General features: G+C 32.7%; 1 protein-coding gene across 1 annotated transcript in view; it reads left to right on the top strand.

Annotated features, from left to right (window-relative positions):
- Positions 1–24,180, top strand: part of LOC129234430 (dachshund homolog 1-like) — a 255,566-nt gene that overhangs the window by 187,662 nt on the left and 43,724 nt on the right. Inside the window, exon 7 of the mRNA XM_054868433.1 lies at positions 1,233–1,475. Coding sequence (XP_054724408.1) covers positions 1,233–1,475 — 243 coding nt within the window. The remainder of the gene's footprint in view (positions 1–1,232; positions 1,476–24,180) is intronic.

The raw sequence follows: 24,180 nt of genomic DNA, 5'->3' as shown, positions 1-24,180 counted from the left end.
TGTAACATAACTAAGTTTATAAAAGTTTCTTTTAAAAAAATGAAATTTAAATTTAAAATTTAAATTTTTCAGAAAACGTACAATGAATTTTTTTCAAAACTCTTTTTTTACTCTCAAAAGATTTTGTGTATTTCATCTTTATTTGTACAAAGTTTCAAGGTAAGATCTCAATGGGATGATATTTTTATGAATTTTTGAATAAAATTTGATTTAAGAAATAATGATATTTTTTAGATTCTATTTAGTTAAATATAGGGTTCTTTTACTGGTTATGGTCTAGTGAGTAGTTAGTAAACATGACTATGTTTAAAATGAGCTGGCATAAACCTATAGATTGGTAAGATCCCCTCCCCTCGCACCATCAGTTTTAATCTTTTTTTCTAAAACCTGTTATCGGAATGTTAAAAAATATTAATAATAATAATAATAAAACAAAACGAATAGTAAACTTATGAAAAGTTGGTAAATGTTCCTCTTTAAAACAAGAAGAAGTAAAACACAAAGATAAAATTCACAAAAAAATTTGAGAATTTTTTAAAGAGAATTCATTATACACTTTCCAGGAAATTCAAATTTTAAATGTTTTATTACACGTTCTAGAAATGAAAATTTTTGTAAAATAGTCATGTTGCATATCATATTAAACAACAATTAATGCACTTTAAAATGCTTTTCACCAAATATTTCTATCTTTTTGTTGCTGAGTTATTGTTCATATTATGTTCAAGCATCTATGAAAAAAAAGAGGGTTTTACTAAAAATCAAAGTGTCATAAATAAAAAAATAATAGAGATAAAAATCTAAAATTTTGGACTTCTGATTACCTCAAAGGGTACAATCGATGAGCCAAATTTCAAAGAAATACAAAAATTTCCTAAATTTTGGAGCATTTTTAATTCAATAATAGATCATTTCGCCATTTTCTATGTTTTGTTTTTTAATCGTCATTGCCGTCATTGTTTGTTGTTACTATTTTATTTAATACTGCAACTATTCAACACAGTTAATTGTCAATTTTACTATCATTAACAACAGTTAATTTTATTAATAGCTGTTATTTAAGTCATCACTCATCACACTTTACTAGAATTATTATTGCTCTTTAAATTGTTATTACGACGTTGTATCAGATTATTATGCAATATAAATTTTTGTTATCGTTATTACTCTTTCTATTTTTCTTATTATTGTAGAGCTAATGTTTTCTTACAAAATTCTTCTCTCTTTTACAGACTTTAGTGACCATCCGGACGTGAGCAGCACGGCAAATGGGGGCGAGCGCCTCCCTGTGGCCACCACACAGATTTTCCCCTTCGGCCACCTGACGAGTGGACACGATGGAGGAGGACAGATCTCTCCAACAGGTGGACAGGTGGTATCCTCCATCGAAACCTTACTCCGAAATATTCAGGGTTTGCTGAAGGTAGCTGCTGATAATGCGCGGCAACAAGAAAGGCAGATCAGTATTGAAAAAAGTGAGACACTCATTTTTTTTTCTGAACACCAGCATGCTGTAAATATAAGCTGTACTTCATACAACTAATGGGTTTCGATTTTATACAAGGCTCTAAGAACTGTAGATAAAAATAGGTTTTTGGGTTAGGTTTTCAATTTACTTCCACAATAATCCAAGTCTTCTAATATCATAGAAACAATTATTCGTTTACAATACAAGAAAAGGGTTTGTGTCTCAAAAAATTATCAGAGGAAATTTCATGACACCAGGTAAAGTAAAATGATAGAAACATACGTGATAACCATGTCCCCTTCCACCCCCCAGTTTCGCCGACACTTAATCCCCCCCCCCTTCTGTTTTTCAGTTTCAATCACACATTTAAGAGGAAAGAAATTTTTAATGTCGGCGAAACTGGGGGTAAACCGATTAAACGAGACTTAAAATTCATAAACAGTCATTTCAAGGATAATTAAGTGAGCCTCTTTATTTGAGGAGAAAATGTAAAACCGTTTTTTAGATTGCTGTAGAGTCTGCAGACCCGTGGATGCTTCATTCATTTGTTTCCTGGGTTGCTGTAAGCCTCTTTTTTGCACAAATGACTAGCTTCAGTGACAAAGATTAAAGTTTAAATTTACTTAAACTAATTTCGATGTATTTGCACGTGAAACGTGAAAAAGCAAGTGAATGCACAAGAATAATCGATTTCTTTTAAAATTAGTCACATAAAGAGACTCCCTATGTATCACATAGTATCACATAGGGTAACAAGGTAAAACGCACAATGTACAAAAAAACGCAAAATGAAATGAACGCATTAACAAACAATCAAGAGAAAATGTTTCAAAAAAGGAAAAAAAAAAAAAAAACGCAATCAAAGTCTAACAGTGGAATGAATAAAACAAATAATCGGTTAAACTTCAATTTATTCAGCGTTCGGTAGATGATATAACGTGTTTAGCTTGAGAGGAAGCTTTATCCTTAAAACGGCTGTTTGCAAAAAAAAAAAAAAAGTACCATTTTTTTCCTTTTTTTCTTTACTTTTCATAACTCGATGACATTTTACTCCCGTTATTTTGATGTAAAGATTTCAGCGTTTTTTTTTTTTTTTTTACAAATCCTATATCCTCCTCAGACCCGAGAGAAAAATAAAAGCTTGATATTTGGTAAGAGGTACTTAAATTGTTGTTATGGTCACTATGATGTAGAAAAGTGCAATAAAAAAAATTATTTTTAATTTATAGCAGCTAGGGGGGATGTATCACATGTGATACATCAGGAGCAAGACACTACAATCAGAATTTTTTCAAGTATCAAGCAAGATTAAAATAATTAATTAAATCTTAGTCTTTAATCACACAATACATACATTTAATAAATCCAACATGAAAATCAAGCTTTATTGACGTTTTAGGTACATATTAGTAGTATCATAGTAGTACAGTAACATTATTTTTTATTTTCGTGAAAAGCGTTGAGCAAAAAAAGTCAGATGATACATCCGGATCATCTTTTACTTCCATTTCACTTCCATGATCACTTTGATAATCATCTTCGTCTGACAGTGAACTTACATCAGAATCATCACGATTCATCAGCTCCAAAACTGCATCTGGTGTCAAATATTTCACTGAAAAAAAAAAAAAAAAAAAACTTATTAAAAAAAATATTATGAAAAATAGATGAAAATAAAAAGCAAACACCTCAACTAAAGATTTTACCTTGAGAAATAATTATATCACTCTGCAAATTCTTCCAAAATATTTCAAAAAATTAAAACAAAATAGATTAAAAAAGTGTGTTCATAAAGTGTTAAGGACCCCTTGTATCACATGTGATACAAACAAATTTAACAAGTCATTATGCTTAAATATTTCAATAAAATTTTATTTTTTTAGTGTTAACTAGTAAAAAGTACACATGCAAAGAAAATGCATAGCTTAAAAAGAGTTTAATATTTGTATATAAATAAGAAAAAAATACTTACTTCGAGGAAGCGCAGCCATCTTGTTTTGATTCTGAGACTCTACTTGAAATCATTATCATGGAAAGGTACTACCATCTGCTGACTAAACGAGAAAATTATATGCGGTATTTCAATTTGTATCACATGTGATACAACCGGTCCCAAATTTGTTTTTGCGTTTCAGGCTTCACAAAAAATTATGAAACTTATGTATCACAAGTGATACAAGGGGACCGAGGAGGATATGCAGATGATCTCACTGGAATTGATTGTCAGAGAAGGACAACGTTCATTAACAGTTGCTGAACCGTTTTGGCTTCCTATAACTTCTAAACACATACAAACACATTTCACTGCAAATTCATGAATTGCCAGTTGCTTTTATCCCCCACTTTACATTAAGATACTCGTCTGCGCTTCAAGTTTTTGAATCAGTAGCATATCCAAGTCAGCATTGATCTGGTGGAAGAGAAAAGTCATCTCAACTCTTTTTCTCTCTCGAAATCAGCATTCATACTGACCTTATCAGTTGGGTGATCGTTTTATGGACCTTCATTTAACTCTTTGCAGCAAACGCAGAGATTCATTTCTGGCACGCGAACTTTTACGACTGACGCTCTCTGATTATTCGCATGGGGGTAGGGGAATTGAGATTACACGAAAAAGCGTAAACACCAAAGAAAGATAATAATGATAAAGAAGAGAAAAAAGAGGAAGAGAGGGAGAGAAAATTTTCCAAAAATAAGCGGAGAAAGAGAGAGGGAAAAAAAGCGACTTAGATAGCTTTCATTTTCAAGTGAACACCGCCCTTATATCGCACTCAAAGACTCCTCAATTTGGAAGGTCTCGAAGATTTGATCTGGGCTAATCTCGATGTACACAAGAAGCAGCGGGAAGGGGGGATAACAAGGGGCCCATTCCCCCGCGGCCCCCCTCATTAAAAGGAAAGTACACAAAATGAAAACTCGTGTGAAAAGCTCTTCATCAGGGTCGGCGTGCGATCGCCGCCATCAAGCTGCTCGTAAAGTCCTTCACGACCGCGTTTACGAGCACTCGTAAAAGACGCGCCTTTTGCGTTACACCCCTCCCCCCCCCTCGTATGGATAAAAGAGTCGAAATCGGGGAGGGGGGAAGCCATATTTGGCGAGTTGTCTCCTCTACAGGTGCCCCTGCGAGAATGTTTGATTGTTTCGTTTTCAGACTTGAATTTCAAGTAGATTTACAAACAGGTCGGACCTACTTACCCGAAGACACCACAATGCGGGGGGGGGGGGGGCACGCCCTTAAGGGGCCCAACGGCCCAAGAAATCGGGGGGGGGGGGGATGAAAAAAAAACCTAGCATCATGACTTATTAACTTTGCAAATATACACCGTTAAAGTATATAATTTATTTATTTTACATAATAACTACACAAGACAATTTAAGTACATAATAGATGAAAAATTTTATACTTTAACTCGGTATTCAATTAATAACTAATGATAACTAATGATAGACCGTTGAAGTAAAAATCAAATAAATTCAAAGATTTTGTAAAATAATTGAACGTAAACAGCCTAAATTTCTCTCTCTCTCTCAAAAAAAAGAAAGAAACAGTAGCAAATATAATTGTTAATTGTCCGAAATGTATTAAGCTTTTAAAAATACACCGTCTAAATTCTACGTTTGAAAGCAATGGAATGAATCGTGCTCACACGCGTCATTTCCAAGCTGCTATTAGCGATTTAAATCTGACTAAAAGTAGCTGGAACCGGTTCAAAGATATATCAGATGCCATATTTCACACTTTAATCGTTATTACATGGACAATCTCCAGTCAAATAGTTGAACCCGATAATTTTATAATTATCTGACTTGGCAAGTTATTTCATGAAATACCAGGTTAATTAATGAAATAACGCATTTGACCCTTTGACAGCAACATATTCAAAAATTCCTAACAGACAAGTTAAGGGTTTCTAAAACTTTTTCAAGGTATTGTCCCTTTGAGAAAAGTTTTTTTTTTTTTTTTGTGCACCTATTGTCACTTTTTAAGCTGGCAGCAGCCTAAGAACAACAGCTACAGAACTGCCATTGGTTACTACTCCCCCCCCCCACATTACTCAGGAGAAAGTCCTGTTGACGGAATTTTTTCTTGTTGTTGCTTCCGTAATGAAAACAACATTATAGCAAATACACTATTCTAGCTTTTCTTACCCACATAGGCACTAAACTCTTATTCAGCGCCCTTGACATTTAGCACTTGATCATTGCCCCTTTATTGGGAAAGCCATCACGTTCACTATGCGAAAATTACTCGATGCCTTCCCTTATGATCAGATGTTTGTGTCCTTAGTTTACTAAGTTCTGTTGTGACCTTGAGAGATTTAAATTTATCATTACTTATTTTTCTTATTGCTGCAAAAATTTAATCATCATTGCTCTCATAAAATTTTGATATCAGCATTTAAGAAAGCTATGCTTCACTATCGTTTTTCCAAGAAAGTGAACTTCGGAGAGAGCTATTTTGATTATTTACAATTTTTTTAACAATTCATGACTTATCTTAAATCTTAATTTTATTTTAAACACTGACTTTCTTTTTAAAATTAATTAATTACAGATTTTCAGAAAAAAGCATCGAACTCCTTTGCTCGATACTGGCGACCGATTCGGTGTTTGGCTGAAAACGAAAAGAACACTTGCAACCCTGGAAACCGCGCCACGGAAATGTACCTTATTAAAATATTTCCTCTCTTTTCTCATTTTCAGTTCCTTCTCGAACGCCCTAAATATCTATCTGCAGACTCCTTTTTCTGCATCCCTCCCTCCCACCAAATTTCCGGATTGTAACACAAAAAGACACAGAATTATGCTAATGAGTGGACGCACTTCCGTTTTTCTAGGGTGGATGTGTAGCACCACTCGAAATAAAGAGGAGGAAAATATGGAAAAAGAAGTGACGAATAAATATGTAGAGCAGGGGGGAAAAAGATGTTGTCGATGAATAAAAAAATAATCTCAAGTTAATAGTTTTGAGGTTGATATTAGGGAACTGATTAGATCACTGGTTCCCAAACTGTGGGTCCTGGCCCCCTGGTGGATTGATAGCTGGTTTTTAACGGGTCGGGAGTATAGGCAGATATATGAATCACGTTATTAGGAAGAATGTTTTATTACTCACCAGAAATTCTGAGGTTATTTTTTAGAAGAAAACAAGGTGTAGTTCAGAATAATTGTATATTTTGTTTTTCTTATTAGTTAAAAACAATTCTTTATTTCTCTTTCCTTATTTAAAATGATTAAGTAGACTTGCGTTTCTCAAAAATTTTCAAAATGTGACTGTAACTGTTAATACTAAATATTAATTTTAATACTTTTTCAGCACCACAATAATGTGATTTTTTTCCTTAAATTACTTTTTCTTTGTAAAAGATCCCAGTATATACTATATGTATACTGTATAGTTCAGAAACGAATAAAAAGTATCTTCGGATATTGACTTTTATACGCACATTGAATTTGCCCAAGGGCATCAAAGTTCGTTAAAAATTTGAATTTGCTTTAAACCGTCGGAAACTGACACACAATATTTTTGAAGTAAGTTGATATTTCGTATTATCTCCACAAATAATTATTTTTCTGGTTTACTCTACGTGTGAGTCTAAAGATCAATTGAATTTGATGTCAAACCAGACTTTAAGAGCGGAGAGGAGCCCCTAGTACATACTACTGAGCTATGAGTGAGTCAATTAAGAATAAATTGAGAATCACCGTTGACCACCACTCTGACTGCAATCTAATTACAAGACAAAGAAAGAAAAAACCGCATCAAAATGTCTTGGGAAGATTTCTCTCCATTTTGTCACTACTCGAAGACATACAGGAGAGAAAGAGCATCTTTGGGATGACAGCTAGAGCACGGTGATTGAGAACGTTGAGAACAATTCGAACTACGAAATAAAGCTCTAGATTAGCGATCGCCAGTCGCCAAAAGGCAAAGATTTCCCTGAAAATGACTTTCTAAAAACACAAGTCTTAGTCGTCAAAAGCGGCGACCATATATCTCTGCATCAGTCGACTCCACCTTGGCAACGTAATGGAGAGTAAGCTCTCTGAAGGTTATTTATCATTTTGCTCTGAATATATTAAAAAAATGGCTACAAATAGTCAAAAGTGACCACCATTTTCTGTGACTCTGGTATATATAGCCAGTGGCTACCTATTCAGAATTTCTAGGCTAAATCTTTACTACAATACCAAAAGATATTTCTCGAAATTATGTAAGAGGTGAGGACAGTCAAACACATCATTATGGCTACAAAAATATTCCCAAGTATCAAATGCGTTTCTATATGTTCCGCAGTACCTGCACAGGTCCCCGGAAGCACATTCGAAACCGGCTAATCGTCCTCTTTTACAACGGCTCTTAAAAAGCCCGACGAATCGTAATTGAATCATGCAAGACGAACCATTCTCCTTCCTTAATTAAGCGCCACGGGAGAGGGGCACAAAAAGGAACATTCTATCTGCCCGGTGCTCAAGCATGCATGCTGCAGACGATTGGATTATCGGCTGCACTCGGGGATCCCTTTTCCTTGGAGAGGTTGAAGAGGTATTCCCTAGCTGATGGAAACTCGTTCATAATTTTGTTCTTCGCGTTCTTTCTTCTTCTTGCAGGTCATTTCTTTTTCATTTTTCTTCTCCACACAGTGACAGAGATCGAGAGAGAGCTGATTATTAAATTTGTGCGCCTCCAGTAACCAGATTATGAGGTTTGGTGTGACTCTTTTCTGCGGTCACGCGGTTTCGCGGCTGACACGACGATCTTTGACAGGAAGGGGCACCCCTTTCTCCTCCCCTATTTTCCAAGCTTTTTTTTTTTTTTGTACCCGAGGCAGAAGACATTTCAATTTTGGTCGCAATTGGGGTACTTTTCCGAACAAGTATATTTTATTCACCTAATTCTTGAACCGGTCATCTTTTTTTAAAGTTAAGTTCCTTATTTAGGCGAATGTATTTTTTTTCTCTTTCTTTTGTACACTCTTTTTACAATTTTATTTTTCACATGCGACGAACACCGCTTAGATTTACTGATGTACTTTCTCACAGAATCATGAAATTAAGGAAGTGTATCCCATATGAAGAAATTTGGCCCTTTTTCCTGATTTTTTCACAAAATTGGACGTCAAGAGAATTTTTATCGATATTGCTTGAGTGTAGATGGCTAAAAAAATGGAAATTTTTCTGTGATATTTGCTTAAATTTGAAGTAATGTAAAGTTTTAACCGATGTTCAATGTAGAGTATGTACAAGATGTAAAAAAAAAAAAAAATCTCGAAATGTTCCACTTGAGGCAACTTATCTTTAGGCAGCTTAACTTAAACGGGCGTTATAAATTCAATTTCATATACCATTACTTACTTATTTATCAATTTGTTTCAGAAAAAGCATGAATTAAATATATTAAGGATTTAATTTTGCATTTTTTATTTTGCCTGAATCTTTACGCAATGTTACGACATGGTTTACGACAAAAAATAAATAAATAAATAAGCAAAGGATAATAAAAAGGATAATAAACTTTGTATGAAGAATAACTTCTCTAATATTATTACATACACTTAAAGTCATTCTTTGCAACAAAGTTTCAACAGAAATAACTTGCTCTTCCATTTCGCATGTACACTTAAATGCTAGTCGCATGTTTTTTTCCCTCTTGCTCTTTTTTTTCTCAATTTTATTTTTAAACTTCCGTTCAAAGTGACAACTTGATAGCTGAAATATGTTTGCCGGATGATTCAGTTATTAGAATAGCTTTTTTCTTTTGTAATTTCCGTGTCAACTCTTTAAATGAAACGAAACTTCTCTCTTTATTAATTCTTACGAATTATAAGCTTCTTTAGAAGATGTTTTTCTTGTGAAATATTCATAAACAACAGCTTTTATTTGAGATACCCGCACGGCTTTGCCCGTTGTAGAAAATAAGAAAATCGTTTGGTTCGCCTGTATATTTACAAATAATGGAGGATGAATTTCTCGCCAATTTGCTATGTTCATTTGCTCGCCCATGTTACAGTTCCATGTTATGATAATTTCGTAATTTTCTCTTCTACGTTATGATAATTTGCTGGGTAAAATGTTCTTAAAGTTGGAATAGAAAAAGAACAACATCGAATTTTCGAAAAATCGCTTCAAGGTGTACACACCCTTGCTACAAACTAATTTTGTGTCAAATTTCATGAAAATCGGCCAAACGGTATAGGCGCTGTGCGCGTCACGAAGATCCAGACATCCAGACAGAGATCCCGATATCCAGACAGAGAGACTTTGAGCTTTAGATTAGCTGTGTTCGAAAATATCGAAAATATCTGATATTTTGATAAATATCGGATATTTTGATATGTATCCGATATTTTCAATTAGCACAAACTAAATTCTTCAAAATACTAAATGCATCCTCAAATCACTCTTTATTTTCTTATATTATAATACCAATACGTAGACTTAAAATTAAGGTTTCTTTCATTATTTTTATCTAATATTTCATTTTACATTTCTATCAATTTTTATGTGAGTTAATTTAGCATTAGTTCTTTTACTAATTTTTCTTCTGTTAGCTACTTTTATAGTTATGTGATTCATCTGAAATAAATAATATGCATTAATCGGTGCACAGTCATAAGACATTTACTTTTCCTCTGAGCAATGTTTAATATTTAATCGGGCATTTTTAATATGAATCCAAATTGTTACATTAATAATGATGTTATGAATATAGAAGACCAGTAAAAAAGGAACTTTGTATTACTTTGTTATATTATTGATGTATTAATACATCATAAAAACATAGGGCATCATTTCTTGGTTATTTTTAATAATAAATAAACAGTATTACTGTGATTAATATACGTTTATATTGAAAATACCATAGTTGAAAAAATAGATATCGAAAATATCAAAATATCATGATATTTTCAAAATGAATATCGGATATATGTCGTGATATATATCATGATATGTATCGACTGGTATATATCGGCGAGCCCTGATTATTAGTAAAGATTACCTCATTAAAATAATCTGTATTGTGTTATATTAATTGAAGTGACCTTTTTATAAATTAATTGTTTAAAGCAATCCTTTTCTTTTATTTTTTATAAAATTTTTCCAGTTGTTTGCTCTAATGCTTCTCTTCAATTATTGTCAGTTCTGTTTTAATATTATTTTTGATTTAAGTTAATTTTAAAATCTGTTTCGAATCTCAAAAACCTCCTGTATAAATTCTTGAAATTGTCGTTGAAAATTCATTCATTAGAATTGTATTACATATTATCACAGGGGAATGTTTGGCAAAGTGAAATGCTTAAGATCACTTACAGTTTTCAATATGAACAAATTAGAATAGTGTTCTAAAATTTACGGTTCATAAAGAAGGAACAATATATTTTAAAATTAAACTTGAACTGAAGCATTATTTTTTTTTAAGTTTGGCATTAACTTTGTACCTCCAAAAAAGAGGTCGAAATTTTTCATTTTTTTCCAATGGGCAAAGTGAAAAATAAAAATTTTTTCGAATGAACTATTTTTTAATTAATTATTAAGGATCTTTTTGATCAAATGAATGAGTAAATAAAAGAAAGAATGAATAATTAAAAAGAGAAGGGTAAAAAAAAAAAAAAACAAAATAAAAAAAAATAATTAATTAATGTACGAGAAAAAAATAAATGAGTGAATAAAATAGTGAATGAATGAATAAATAAGAAAATTATTAAATGAAATAATGCAAATGAAATAATTACTAAATAAATACGCAAAGTAAACGAAATGAGCTATTTCACTTTTCTCCATTCACTTGAATATCTATACAAATTATTTAAAAAACAAATAAGTTTAATATTAAAACAAATAAATACTGCACTGAATATTAGCAGTTCTCAATTAATATTCAAAACGTTAATAACAGGAACTTTTTCATTTAATAATAAGAAAAATAATTTTTGACTTACAAAATATTACAATAGGAGTATGAATTTTTGAAAATTGCTTTTACTATTATATTCTTCGTTTTCCAGAGGTACCTTTATCTTGACTGGAATAGACTACATCTGCTACTACATAATTAAATTATTACCAGATAGGTGGCGCTAAGAGCGGAGTAAATATTTCACTTTGCCCCGCTATTCACTTTGCCCCTCATTTCCCTACTCATCGTAATATCAGTTTAATGGAAAGAAATGCTTGAAATTAATGTTTCAAGATGAACTCATTGATTAGAATAGCATTTTGTCACACTAATTTTATGGACGAAATTCTCGAAATTAATTCACGATGAACTCATTCATTAGAATTGTGCTTCATTTTAATAAATTCTGGAAGTTGGCGATTCAGAATGAACTCATTCACGAGAACCGTGTTTCAGATTATTAGTTTGGTGGAATAAATTGCTGGAACTAACATTTCAAAATGTACTTCATCGTAAAGTGAGTTTAATGAAATGAATGCTAGAAATAAGTGCTTTAAGATGAACCCGTTATTAGAATTAATTACGTTTCTTTAACTTGTTGAACTAAATTTTTGAAAATAAACTCTTCTCGACGCATTTATTTATTAGAATTGTGTTTCATTTTGTCAAACTATTCCATTAAATTCGGGAACTTAACGGTTTAAAATGAACTCGTTTCGTATCATCTGTTTACTGAATTACTAAATGCTATATTGAAATAACTTCAATTTCCATAGAATGTCTTCTTCAGATAAAATTCGTTTTCAAACTGACTTAAATTTCGACCTTTTCAAAATTTTTGCCCATTGTTTTTCGATATAGTTGGGTTGTTTCCAAAATTTCAAAAGTATTTTTTTTCGGAAAGAGCATGCTTAAAAACATAGGATTTAACCATTTTTTAAATAATTTGACAAAGTTTGGCATTTTTTAACAATTATTTTAATAGATGCACAGATTGAAATTCATTTTTTACGCTTCTGCACATGACATCACAAGTGATGAAATGTTATTCACTGATGGTATTAGCGCGCAGCGCAAATTATCACGTCCTGGAAATGCGGTTGCTATCAAAACGTAAGCATTTAACGCGCCAGTGGAGTAGCGTGCCAAAGCACATCAGTTGTGATGTCATAAAGACCACGCCTTACTTCCAAACTCGGACATTTAAAAAAATTAAATAAAAAATAACTGTTGGGAAAATAAAAGTTTTTTCTGGCTCCATGTTATTTTTTGTTTTTTGCTCATTCTACTATTTCAGTGACTAAAAGTAGTACTTGTAACTGAAGGAAACAACCCCATTATCCGGTCTAAGTTTATATGTTCACTTTTTCTTTTCCTTGTTTCAACTTCAACTGCGCAAAATAGAAAAGAAACTTTACCGGTCCAAATTGTTTGAAAATAAGTTTCAAGCAGCAAAAGTTTTTATAAACAGCTGAAGATTTTCCACAGGAAACATAGGTTTGAGTATTGTAGCATACTTTTTCGAAATCTTTTTTTACAGTTCAATTTATTTTCTCCTTAATGAATTTTCAAAACTTCAAACGTGCATTAGCAATATTATGAAAAATATTTCTTTAGAAGTCCTTATACTTGTGCAAAAAATTTTAAATTATTAGTCACATACAAATAAACTCACTTAAATAAAAATTATCATTTTACTAAGAACGTTGCTTTTTAAGGTACCAGCCACTGCAAAGGCAAATTTTAATCAAAGCAGTAAATTTCTAACAAAATTCTAATATCAATTTCGAGGAAATTATTTTTTTTCACCAGCTTATTATTTAATATCTTTAGCTCAGCAAAACGAAATCAAATTTTTGAAAACAGGCAAATGTACTTCTAATGCGTTGAATAAGAAAAGCGAATACAAGGTGCGTTTAGTTTTTTAAATGCATTTTTTTGAAGCAAATAACTTTTATTTAAAATTATTTCCATGTACATTTATTGTGCACTCAGGACAGAAAGAATAATTGTCTTTAGCTAACAGTCTGTGCGAAGACACCACTGATCTTTGACTATAACTAAAGGTTCAGTAAGCAAAAGACAAAGTTTAAAATGTTCAGAGTTACTAATAATATTTTTACGGATCTTGTTGCTACAGCTGCTAATATTGATTAATAAATCAACGAACAAATGCAAAAAATATATAATAGATTTTGTCTGTAAGGTTTTCGTAACAACTCGTAAAAGATAAATTAAAAAAAATATTGTAATAATTTATTATTATTTTTAGTTCTATTATTATTATTACTAACACTCTTTTTCTTTTAAAATAAATCTGGCCTAATCATTTCTGTTTTTTTTTTCAGCCCCTTTCTCTTTTCCTTTTAGGCAACTTAAATTCCATCCTTTACCTTATTATAAGTTTTTAGACATAAATTATAGGTCCTTAGATATAAACATAAGATCTAATCTATTTTAATAATAGATCTTAGATCATAAGGCTTCACTAATCAAAAAATAAATCATAAATTAATATTATTATAATTGCTACTTTTTTAGAATCCTTTCTATTAAAAAAAATAATAATTTGAACTTATAATTTCTACTCTTTTTTACAAAATTTTTTTTTTTTTTGGTGCTCCCCCTCCAACACTGTTTTGCTTAATAATGTTCTTCAGAAGTATCACAGCTGCAGGTATTATATGATAGTATTACTGAAGGTAAATAAAAACTTAAAGGTCTAAGATGAAAATTTTAACGAAACTATGACTTTTTTTTTTGCCGATACGAAATTTTTTCCCCTCCCTGTTTTTCAGTTTTAATCATACCTTTTGAAAAATTTAAGCAGAAGGAAATTTTAAATGTCGGCGAAACTGGGAGTAAACCTTTTTTTTCAGCCCCCCTCCCCTTTTCTATGTCTAACTGACGACACGTAGCAATATTATATTTTTGCTTATTCTACATACACTCACTGTATCCCGATTTCTACATTTATGGATGTATTACTTAACATTTGTTTTCACTTTTAGAAATTTAAAACAGTATTTTAACTATAGCACCGTAGTGCCAAACATAACTGAAACTTAGTTTGAGTTAGCATTTCTGCACGCACCCTAGACCTAGAAACGCTGGCCACCGTCGAAAAAGGAAAGTGGCCCTCGGTTATAAAACGAAACAAATGTCGCTTGCTGTATAATTTCATATTAAAAGAAAGAGTGTGGGAGCATCAATTACGCCAAAAAGAAGTTTTTAATACAGCATTACTGTCGAATTCCTGTCCTTTGGAAGTAAAAATTACAGCCTCTCTCTCCGAGCCTTAATGCAAAGGTTCAACTACTCAACTCTCCTCTGCAACATTAATATAGAATCGTTCTTCTTTTCCCGGATGAGCGAATGTTTGGAACGAATGCGTGTCCAGATATTCCTGGCAGACGAAGTAAAAGCGTTTCCGTGTTCGTGCCCCCCGCCCCCGTCCCCCAAGATGCCCATAATGGGGATGCTTGCCCATGAATTTTTACGCTCCCTTAATGCAATCGTCTTCACCCTTAATGCCCCCTTAGTCGACGTAATTCACTATCCTTTACTTTCCCGGACTCTGTTTTTCCTTTCCGTTATACAGGCGCACAATAACAATAAGAAGTAATAGTCCGTTTCTGAAGAGGTATCGTCTGGCAGCCGCTTAATTTACGCCCCTACTAATTTCTTATCTCCGTGCTTATCTTTTTCTTGTTCTTTTTTTCCCTCCGGACATTTGTTTCGAAATGTTCTCTTAAATTCATAATGTATTTGTCTTCTTTTGTTTGTTTGTGATTAGGGTTTAACTGCCGCAGATAAAGAAAAATAATTGAAAAAATTTAGAGGCATGATTACTAAGAATTGTGCTGACACAAAGAAAGTGGACATTTTGCAGTGGATAGTAAAAGGACATGATATGTAACTTATTTTGCTCATTTATGATTACAATAATACTTAAACACTGTATTACTTAATATTATTGCTTAAAAAGTATCAGAACGACGACGGGTAATATGTGACAGTATTACTGAAGGTAAAGAAAAATAACTTAAAAGGTAAAAATTTTAATAAAACTGTAAGACTCAGTTTTTTTTTTTTTTTTTTTTTTTGATGTTAGTAGCTTATCAAATAGTAGAATTTAATAAAAGGAGAGTGTCATGCATTTAATGGGTGTAATACTTAAAAACAATCAAAAATTAACTAAACAAATCATAAATATGTAAATAGAATCACACACACACAAAAAAAAAAAAAAAAAAAAAACCGTGAAACTGTAAAAGTGATGTCTTTTCTGCTTTTCAAGAATGACTATATTTTTTAAAATAATACTGAGTGCTCTTCAAATCGTTACGAATAATCTTTTAATTTACGTTTGACTTAATGCTATTCAGTAAAAATAATGATAATGCATAAAAATTTACTTAAGATAAGAATGGATGTTCAACATGAAAAGTAAATTTTGGTACAATTAGCTACATAGTAAAGTTGATGTTTAGTCCTTACCAACCCTTTGTTTTAACCCTCGTTAAAAGTAAGAAATCGAAAATTTTAATTAATAAAGTAGAGAACTTTTCTTTCGCGACAACATTATTTATCTGTAAAAATTGTAAGTAAATGTTTCAAAAAAAAAAAAAAAAAAAAAAAATCGGACTAAAATATAGTAAAAAAATTTCGAGTTTCAAAGATAAGTAATGACAAATTTAATTTTTGTAATTCTTTCCTTATTACTGAGCAGAAGAAAAATGCAATGTAAAAATAATTCAAAATGATTTTAAGTACCTGTAACGTTAAGTGTAGAAAACACAGGGAAAGGACCTTGCAATGAAATTAAACGTTTTTGGTGACTTGGGAAATCTTAAATTGCAGTGAAAATATAGCTAAATAAATTATGAACAAGAAAAATAGAATATAAAAGCACTTTAGCGTGAGTAGAAGAGCAATTTAAGAACACAATTTATTAAGTATATGATTAAGTACATGAACTTCCTTTCTAGTTGCAAATCGATGCAGGAAAGACAGTTTTACACAGATGGTCTATAGAAATGATAACGATTTAACGAACGGTTTTCTGGTAATCTTGCTAATATTATTGTCAAAATGGACACCGTATTTGGCATTGCATTTGTAGCTTAACATCGGGCAAAATACAAGTAAAACTAAAGCACAACATATTTTATGATCGTCACTCATAACATTAAAGAATCAATAATGTTTACACTTAAAAAAATAAGTTTAGGATTTTCAATATTGCTATCGCTTTGAGAAGGTAGGATGGGAAGTGATTGTTGTAATTAGAACTGCGGAGTCAGATGAAGAAATGATCAATTCCGATTCAAAATTCGGGAATTTTAGAGCGTGTGACTCCTACTCCTTTACCCCGAAATCAGTTCGACTTAGAAGCCCTGGCGGAGTTAAGAACTCGGAGAGAAATTGCCCGACTTTGCTTCATGAAATTTTAAACCCTTCAACTCCCGACATCAACTCCCTCCCTCCAAAATCAATCTGACTCCACCTCCACAACTCCGAATCCACAATCGTTATTGTAGCACATTGCATAACCCTTACAAAATTTCTCTCGGTCTCACCTACTCGAAAATGTGGAGCAGTTACTTTTAGAAGGTTTTCTGAAAGACACTTTTATAATCTGCACAGAAAAAAAAACATCTGACTCAGTATAGCTCTTGAATTATTAAATACAAAGCGAAAAAATAATTAAAGAATGACATCTTTCTTTAACAGGACGATAATCAGTTTTATGATTTTTTAACATTAAAATAAATATGCAAAAATATTAATAGATATTTGTGTCAATTTCTTTTCCATTAAAAGTCTTTAGGCGGAATCGGATGAACAATAACTCAGAAAATGGTAACCGAATTTCAGAAGCACACACCACACAATGTTAATTAGAGAAAGTCTTAATCAATGCTTAAGAGTTGTTAAGCATTCCTCTTCGAAATCTTGTAAAGCACTCATTTACATTTTGATAACTAGTGCCGTATCCTCTCCCTTTCGAACGGTTAAAAAAGAACTTGGAAACTTTTAAAATCCTTGCGGGAAAAGATTCCTCTCATCACCCGTTTTCGAACACCATTTCGAGTAAGGTTCGACCTCATATTTCACCCGGCGAACAAAAATCCGACCTCCCTTCGGAAACATCAAAAATCCCTCTCCCCACCACCGAATCGAAGGCACACCTGCGTGAAAACTCCCGCTCTGTTTTACGAGCGCCCCCCCCCCTCCTTGATTAGCAATGAGGCAGCGGATCGTGATTATTCTGGGGCGTTATCTAGCCCGTCCAGATCGAGGCCGGCGCTTTTGCTTGTTAATGATTTACAAAAGAAGGGGCGGCGAGAAACCCTTTTGTTTCCGGGAGATCATTTACGCGCTCTTGAGCTTCTTCTTCTTCCTCCTTCTCTACTCGGAGATAAGGAGTTGCCTCTCGCAGTAGACACTCATTCCTGCTCCGGGATCTCCCGTAGCCTTTCTTTGCAAACGAATGCCTAAACTTTAATCAATGTTCGCTTACACAGCACTTGCAATTATACTGGGCAATGTGACCGTAAACGCTCGCGCAGATAATAAGTGCTCAAACTCTAGGTGCATAGAAGTACTGTGCTATAGATAGGCTAACTATAAAAATTGAAATATGAATACAACACGTGATTTTGAATATGATGTGTTCGAAACCAAAAGCGAAATTTACTGGGAATATCGAACTTGAAATTCTATGATATATTAGTTAAACGGTTTAAAATCAGTTAATACGAAAAAAGAAAACCGAAAACCGTAACTGCTCCTATTTGCGATTACTCGAAACTTCCAAAACTAAGTAAAAATAGTAAAAATAACATAAATTAAATGAAAAAATAATTCCAACAAAATGCATATTGTAAAAACCTTCTGTTTTCTTTTTTTTTTCTTGTTTCTCGTTGGCTATGTTGGTGTGGCTTTCATCTTAAGAACGATTTATTGCGTTGGTGCGACAGTCATTTTTCGGGTTGGTTTTCCTATACATTGTTGACCTATTTACTGCGAAGTAAAACTATACACAATGAATAAATTTTTTTCAAAAATATCGTGCATGAGTCAGGATTACCAGGAAACCCTTTTCAGGAGAGTGGAGAAAGGGCTGGCCAAAGTTTCAAATTAAAAACCTTTCTAAGCTTCCGCAGGATGTCTCTTCATTCATAATATCATTTCGACCAAAGAAAACCAGGTTCCCGGTTACCCCAACACATGTTTCTCATTTTTTTGATAGCTTTCTTTTTTCTCTGTTTTCTTTTTTCAAGTTGTTTTATCTAGGTTTTCATAAATAACTTTAGTTACTGCGTAGTGGAAGGGAAGTAGAATTAAATCTCTTATAATATACTATGCGATCTTGAGTCACAGGGGAACAACACTGTCAGTTAGATTTTTTTGAAATAATGATGTCAACTAGTGGTTGCTGAGGTATGCTTTCTGAATAGTCTGTCATATTTTGAACAAAACCCCGTGAGTCAGCTGAAATATTTTCTTGAAAATAGGAAACTTACTTCGGAAAAATCCGTCAGTCAAACATTCAAATTAGTTTTTCTCATTATTAGCTAACATTATGTTCTGTTTCATGAGAAATAATAGAGTAGGTGAACAAAGCAACGTTACACTTGGCGATAGCGTGTTCTGCTTAACCCTGGAAGAACGCAAAACAAAGCCATTTGAACGAGGATTTTTAGTCTTACCTCTTTCCACAGCTTGCAATTTCTTTCTAAAACCATATTAAAATCAAAGCTGAAAAAATAAAAGAAAAGAAGGAAGTGTCCATTTTTGTGCAAATTATATAAACGGGAAAGCTTTGGTTGAAGTGCATTCATATGTTAAGAAAAAAGAACGGTCAACTTTCCTTCGGAACTGAACCTCCGTTTGAGTGAAAAAAAAAAAAAAAAAAGGAAATGTGGCAGATACTGGAGGAGGACAACCCTTAATGCTAATTATCGATGTAAATTCTCTTGAAACACTGTCTAATTAATTTGGGGGACTTGGTATAGCTGTAAAAAAATAGGATCATTGTAAAATCTGTTTAGGTCGAGCTGCTTTTCAGCGGTTCACTGTTCAATAAAAATTACTCTGGCAATGAGTAAATAAACTGATGTGGCTGCGACAAAAATAAAATTAAAAATATATATCTTTATACTGTTCGATGTTTTAACGCGCGCCCTTCCTCGAATTCGCGCATGCGTCAGGTTTCTTCTGATTTTATCAAAATAAGGGAGATAGTGACAGTTGAGATAATGAATATGTGGGATTTTCGTTTAGCCTTGTTTCGTTTTTTGTTAGATTCTTTTATTATACGTGTTGGTTTATGTTTATGTTTAAAAAAAAATAATTCCCCTTCCTTATCGGATCTAGAAAAAAAATAATATCGGACTAAGCAGAAATTCTGTCATGGTGCATTTTCTTAATCAAGCTGTCACCCCTTTTTAAAATAGAACCGTTCAACAGTGCTAGAGGTAGGCTTTCGAGGTTGGACTGTACAAATAAAATAAAAGGTTAATTGCATTTGAAATAAATAAAAACAATGATCCGTTTTAACATAAGCAGAATGTGTTATTTGAATCACGAAATATCCGTGCTAAAAGTAATCAAATATCACTTTAAAATTAAAAAAAAAAAAAAATCCTTGAAAAAACACCAAGAAACTAAAAAGCAAAAAATAATTGATTACACTCACATACTAGTTTCTACCCAAAACTAGAAATGAAATTTATTTTACATTCCAGTACAAAAAAAAAAAAAACACCCAATTATAAAATAAACACTGATTTTAATTACTATACGTTGAATTATTTTAAATACCTAAAAACTTATATACGATCTTTTAATTTTTAATAACCTTTTGAAGTCGGGGCCTCCTATAAACTACTACCTAACATAAATGACAACCCACCGAATCCTGAAATAAACACTAATTTAACTAAACACGAAATTAGTCCTTAAAACTAAACCTACTCAGTTAAGTTAGGTAGTAGTTTTTCGGAGGTCCCGACTTCAAAAGGTTATTAAAAATTAAGAGATCGTATATAATTAGTTAGGTATTTAAAATAATTCAACGTATAGTAATTAAAATCAGTGTTTATTTTACAATTGTGCGTTTAGTTTAGTTCATTTTTGTACTGGAATTGCAAAATAAAATTTCGTTTCTAGTTTTGGGTTGGAAATAGTATGTAAGTGAAATCGGTTATTTTTTGCTTTTTAGTTTCTTGTTGTTTTTTGAAGGCGGTTTTTTAAATTTAAAAGTAATTTATTTTCTGCTTTTTAGTGTTGTAAATATAAAATAAGTTCGTAGGATAGAGTATGTGCTACATGACGTTGAAAGCTTTCTTTCGCACATGTTGTGTAAGAAAACGTCAGGCACATGAGTCTGAAAACAACTAAGATAAGCACAGTAGAAAAAAAAAAATAGACCACAGCGTCTCGGAGACTTCCGACGACTGTAAAGAAAGGATTTTTCAAATGCACAACTATGTAAAAAAAAACATTTGTCTTTATTAAAAGTTCGACTTCATCAAAGTTTGTTTTCCGAAAGCAAATGTACGAGGCAATTTTAAACAAAAAACAACAGAATTCGCTTTAAGTTTAAAATTGTAAAATTGTAAGTTGTAAATTTCAAAATTGTAACATTGTAAATTATGTTTCACAACAATACGTATCACACAACCTTCGATAAAGCTGTCATAGTCTTAGGAAAATCGAACTTTGCGAAAGGACGAGTATTACATAGCTCTCAGCATAATCAAGATTTGAAGTAGCTCGATCTGATTTAGTTCCCTTTAAACTTTTAGCTAAACCTCACGATGAACGAGCATTAGCAGAAATGCAACAATTGACACATCTCATTTCTAATGAAAAGTATGGCCTGGATTCAGCATTTAGTTAGAACCATTTAAATGTTTGCGGTTTCCCAAACTACAAATAAACTGTAAATTGCAAGTCGTAAAACTGTAAATTATAAATTGTAACATTGTAAATTGTAAAATTGTAATTCAGCTTTCACAAGAATACGTGTCATGTAACTCGTGATAAAAATCGCATGGTTCTTCAAATACCCCCATTATAGATGAAGATAATTAATTCCACTAGAATGAATTTTATGTTTGCTTCAGAGAGTCCTTGATTAAAATTTTTCATTATGATTACTCTTAATAATAATGTTTTTTAGTACTTTCTTCAACTATGGGTGAAAAAACACATACCTTTGTTCTATGGCATTTTTTTTTAACAATGGGTTTTATATTTAATGGTTCGCGAGGGAAAGTACATGAAATTTATTGTTTTTTAGCCATAACTCTTCTCTAAAGAACAAATTGGGTAAATGAAAGATTTAGAAACTTAGAGTAAAGTTACACCACTCCCTATCCACTAAACAAAAAAAAAAAAAAATTATAAAAACGGTTCACTAAGTGAGGCAATATAGATAATTAATAAAGTACAACTCGCTTTAAATCTGAGTATGATATTGAAGAGTTCACTCAATTTCATCAAACCCGAACTTGATTACCATTAGACCGCCGGGGAAGTATAACGTTTCAAAAAAAAAAAAAAAAATCATAATTAGTACAGGCAGGGGCGTGCACAGAAATTTTGGGTCACGTCACAAATGACTTTTCCGGGCACTCTCCATATTGTTTACCCCTATAGTTCAACCCTGGTTTTAAAAACATTGGGCCTCCTTCATTCTCAGGCCCAGGTCAACATGTGTTCTTTCTCATCCCCCCTCCTGTGCATGCCACTGGGTACAAATGTCTTCGAGTATTTATAGAACATTTTACAAAGAAAAAATAATCCGACTAGTTCAGAACCTTCTCCTTTTTTTGAAGCCTGCTAATTAGTATAACCCTAATTTCAAATTAAACTGCCGGCATTGTGAAATAGTATATCTAGAATACTGGTCAAACTTGAGAAATCAAACGCCAGTTTTATCATATTATTAAAGAATATAAGTTAAATCATCGGGGGAGGAGTGTTCTATATTCAAATCCCCTTAGATTGAAGACAAAATATGTTTAAAAACTGAATTATCAAAAAAAAAAGTGACTAAGTTAAGTTATTTTAGTTAAAAATAATATTAAAGTAATTGATTCAGCTATTAAAGTAGCAAAATATATTTAATTTACTGCTTTGCTACATAGTAAAACATTGGTAACACCTATAAGTAAAAATTAACAGGCGGCAAAAATTAATTATCCATATGCCGCGAGAGTTCTCGTTCAAGACGAAGGCAAAACCTTTGCTGTGAAAATACACCGGTCACGGAAAAACCATGTGACCTTAGACGTATTCCGCCCGCTGACGTAAGTTGGATTACGTATCCACAATGTGTGAAATTCAAAGTTTCTCAGATTTCTCCGGGACCCCTAATCCGATCCAGACCAAATTACTATGGGACCATCTTTGAAGTATACCCTTCCAAACAAAAAAAGAATTTGTCAAATCGGTCCAGTAGTCTTGGAATAATCCGAAAACATAAATAAAAAGCCGCATGACGAAATCATAACCTCCTTTTTTGAAGTCGGTTAAAAATAAATTATCAAATTCCTTCCTTTATTCACTCTTGTGGGAAAAAAAACTTACTAAATCCTATTTAAGGCTTTTGAAGAGTTGTATTGAAAGCTCGCAATCACACATAAAACCAGAAAGAGAACCAGAAAGGGAAATAGAAAAAAAAATGTCGAAGTGAGAGAGAGAGAGGGAGAGGGAAAAGCTCCGGAAAAGAAGGAATAACGGAAGCAAAACGGAGAAAAAAGCGAATCGGTAGCAAAGAAAATAAAATACCCAACAGCGGCATCAATTGAAAGAGAAATGAAATGACAATCCACTTGTTGCCACTCGGGGCAAATAAAAGCTGGCTTTCGGTTTGTGTAAACATTTATCTCTCGGAGGAAAGCGATTGACTGGCAAATCAGGAGCGGGGCTCGCCGGCTACGTCATTAATCACGTGGTGCGGAGAGAACGAACGGAAAAGGAAAACGGAGTGGAAATAGAGTGGTAGAAACAGCAAATCCAATTGAGAGTGTCGCTTTGCGGTTTGCTCGCTCGGCAAATCGTTTAGGAGCGCTGTAGAAAGCCGTTTAAATAGGAATGGGATTTAAATCGTTTTGAAGGAACTACCTGTTTGCTTCTCGGCCGCTCCGACAGGTGGTTTGTCGAGGTTAATTGACGTGAAGTTTCAGAGGAATACGCAGGGATAAATTTCGTGTTTTATTTCTAGGACTTCTTCCGCATGAATCAAAAAGGGTTTTTTTGTTTAGTATGTGTTCTTACTTTATAGCAAGTGTTTTAACATTTGTTTTTTTTTTTTTAATAAAATGGGGAAATAAAAAAAAAGGAATTAAAAAAAAATAGGATCCATCCAACGTCGAATCAATTTATTCGTTTATGTTCTGCCAAAGTGTTGATATCGCTCCAATGGCGCAGCGAACACGGGGGTTTGGGGGAGTGAAAACACCCCCCAGAAGCCTTGACTTTAACATTATTGCCAATCCTAATATAGTAGTTTATGCACACTTAAGGACTATTTTTTCAAAAAAACTCCTTTGGAAGGGATTTTTAGCTGTGCTAGTGCCTCGAATATTTCCAAGATTTTTTTTTGTTGTTGTTAAATTTGTTAAAACTAATAGTTTAACATGCTTTGCTGCTTATCAGAAGTATCACTCTATCAACAAAATAAACCTCTTCTGCTTTTGCCTTTCAAAAAAAAAAAAAAAGAAGAAGAAGATTGAGTTAACTACTTATTTTTTGCTACAGAAAATCTTCCTCGTGTGCATATATTTTAAAGGAA

This window comes from Uloborus diversus, chromosome 1, assembly GCF_026930045.1.
Source record: "Uloborus diversus isolate 005 chromosome 1, Udiv.v.3.1, whole genome shotgun sequence".
NCBI lineage: Eukaryota > Metazoa > Arthropoda > Arachnida > Araneae > Uloboridae > Uloborus > Uloborus diversus.
This window is presented reverse-complemented; position numbering and strand designations above follow the sequence as displayed.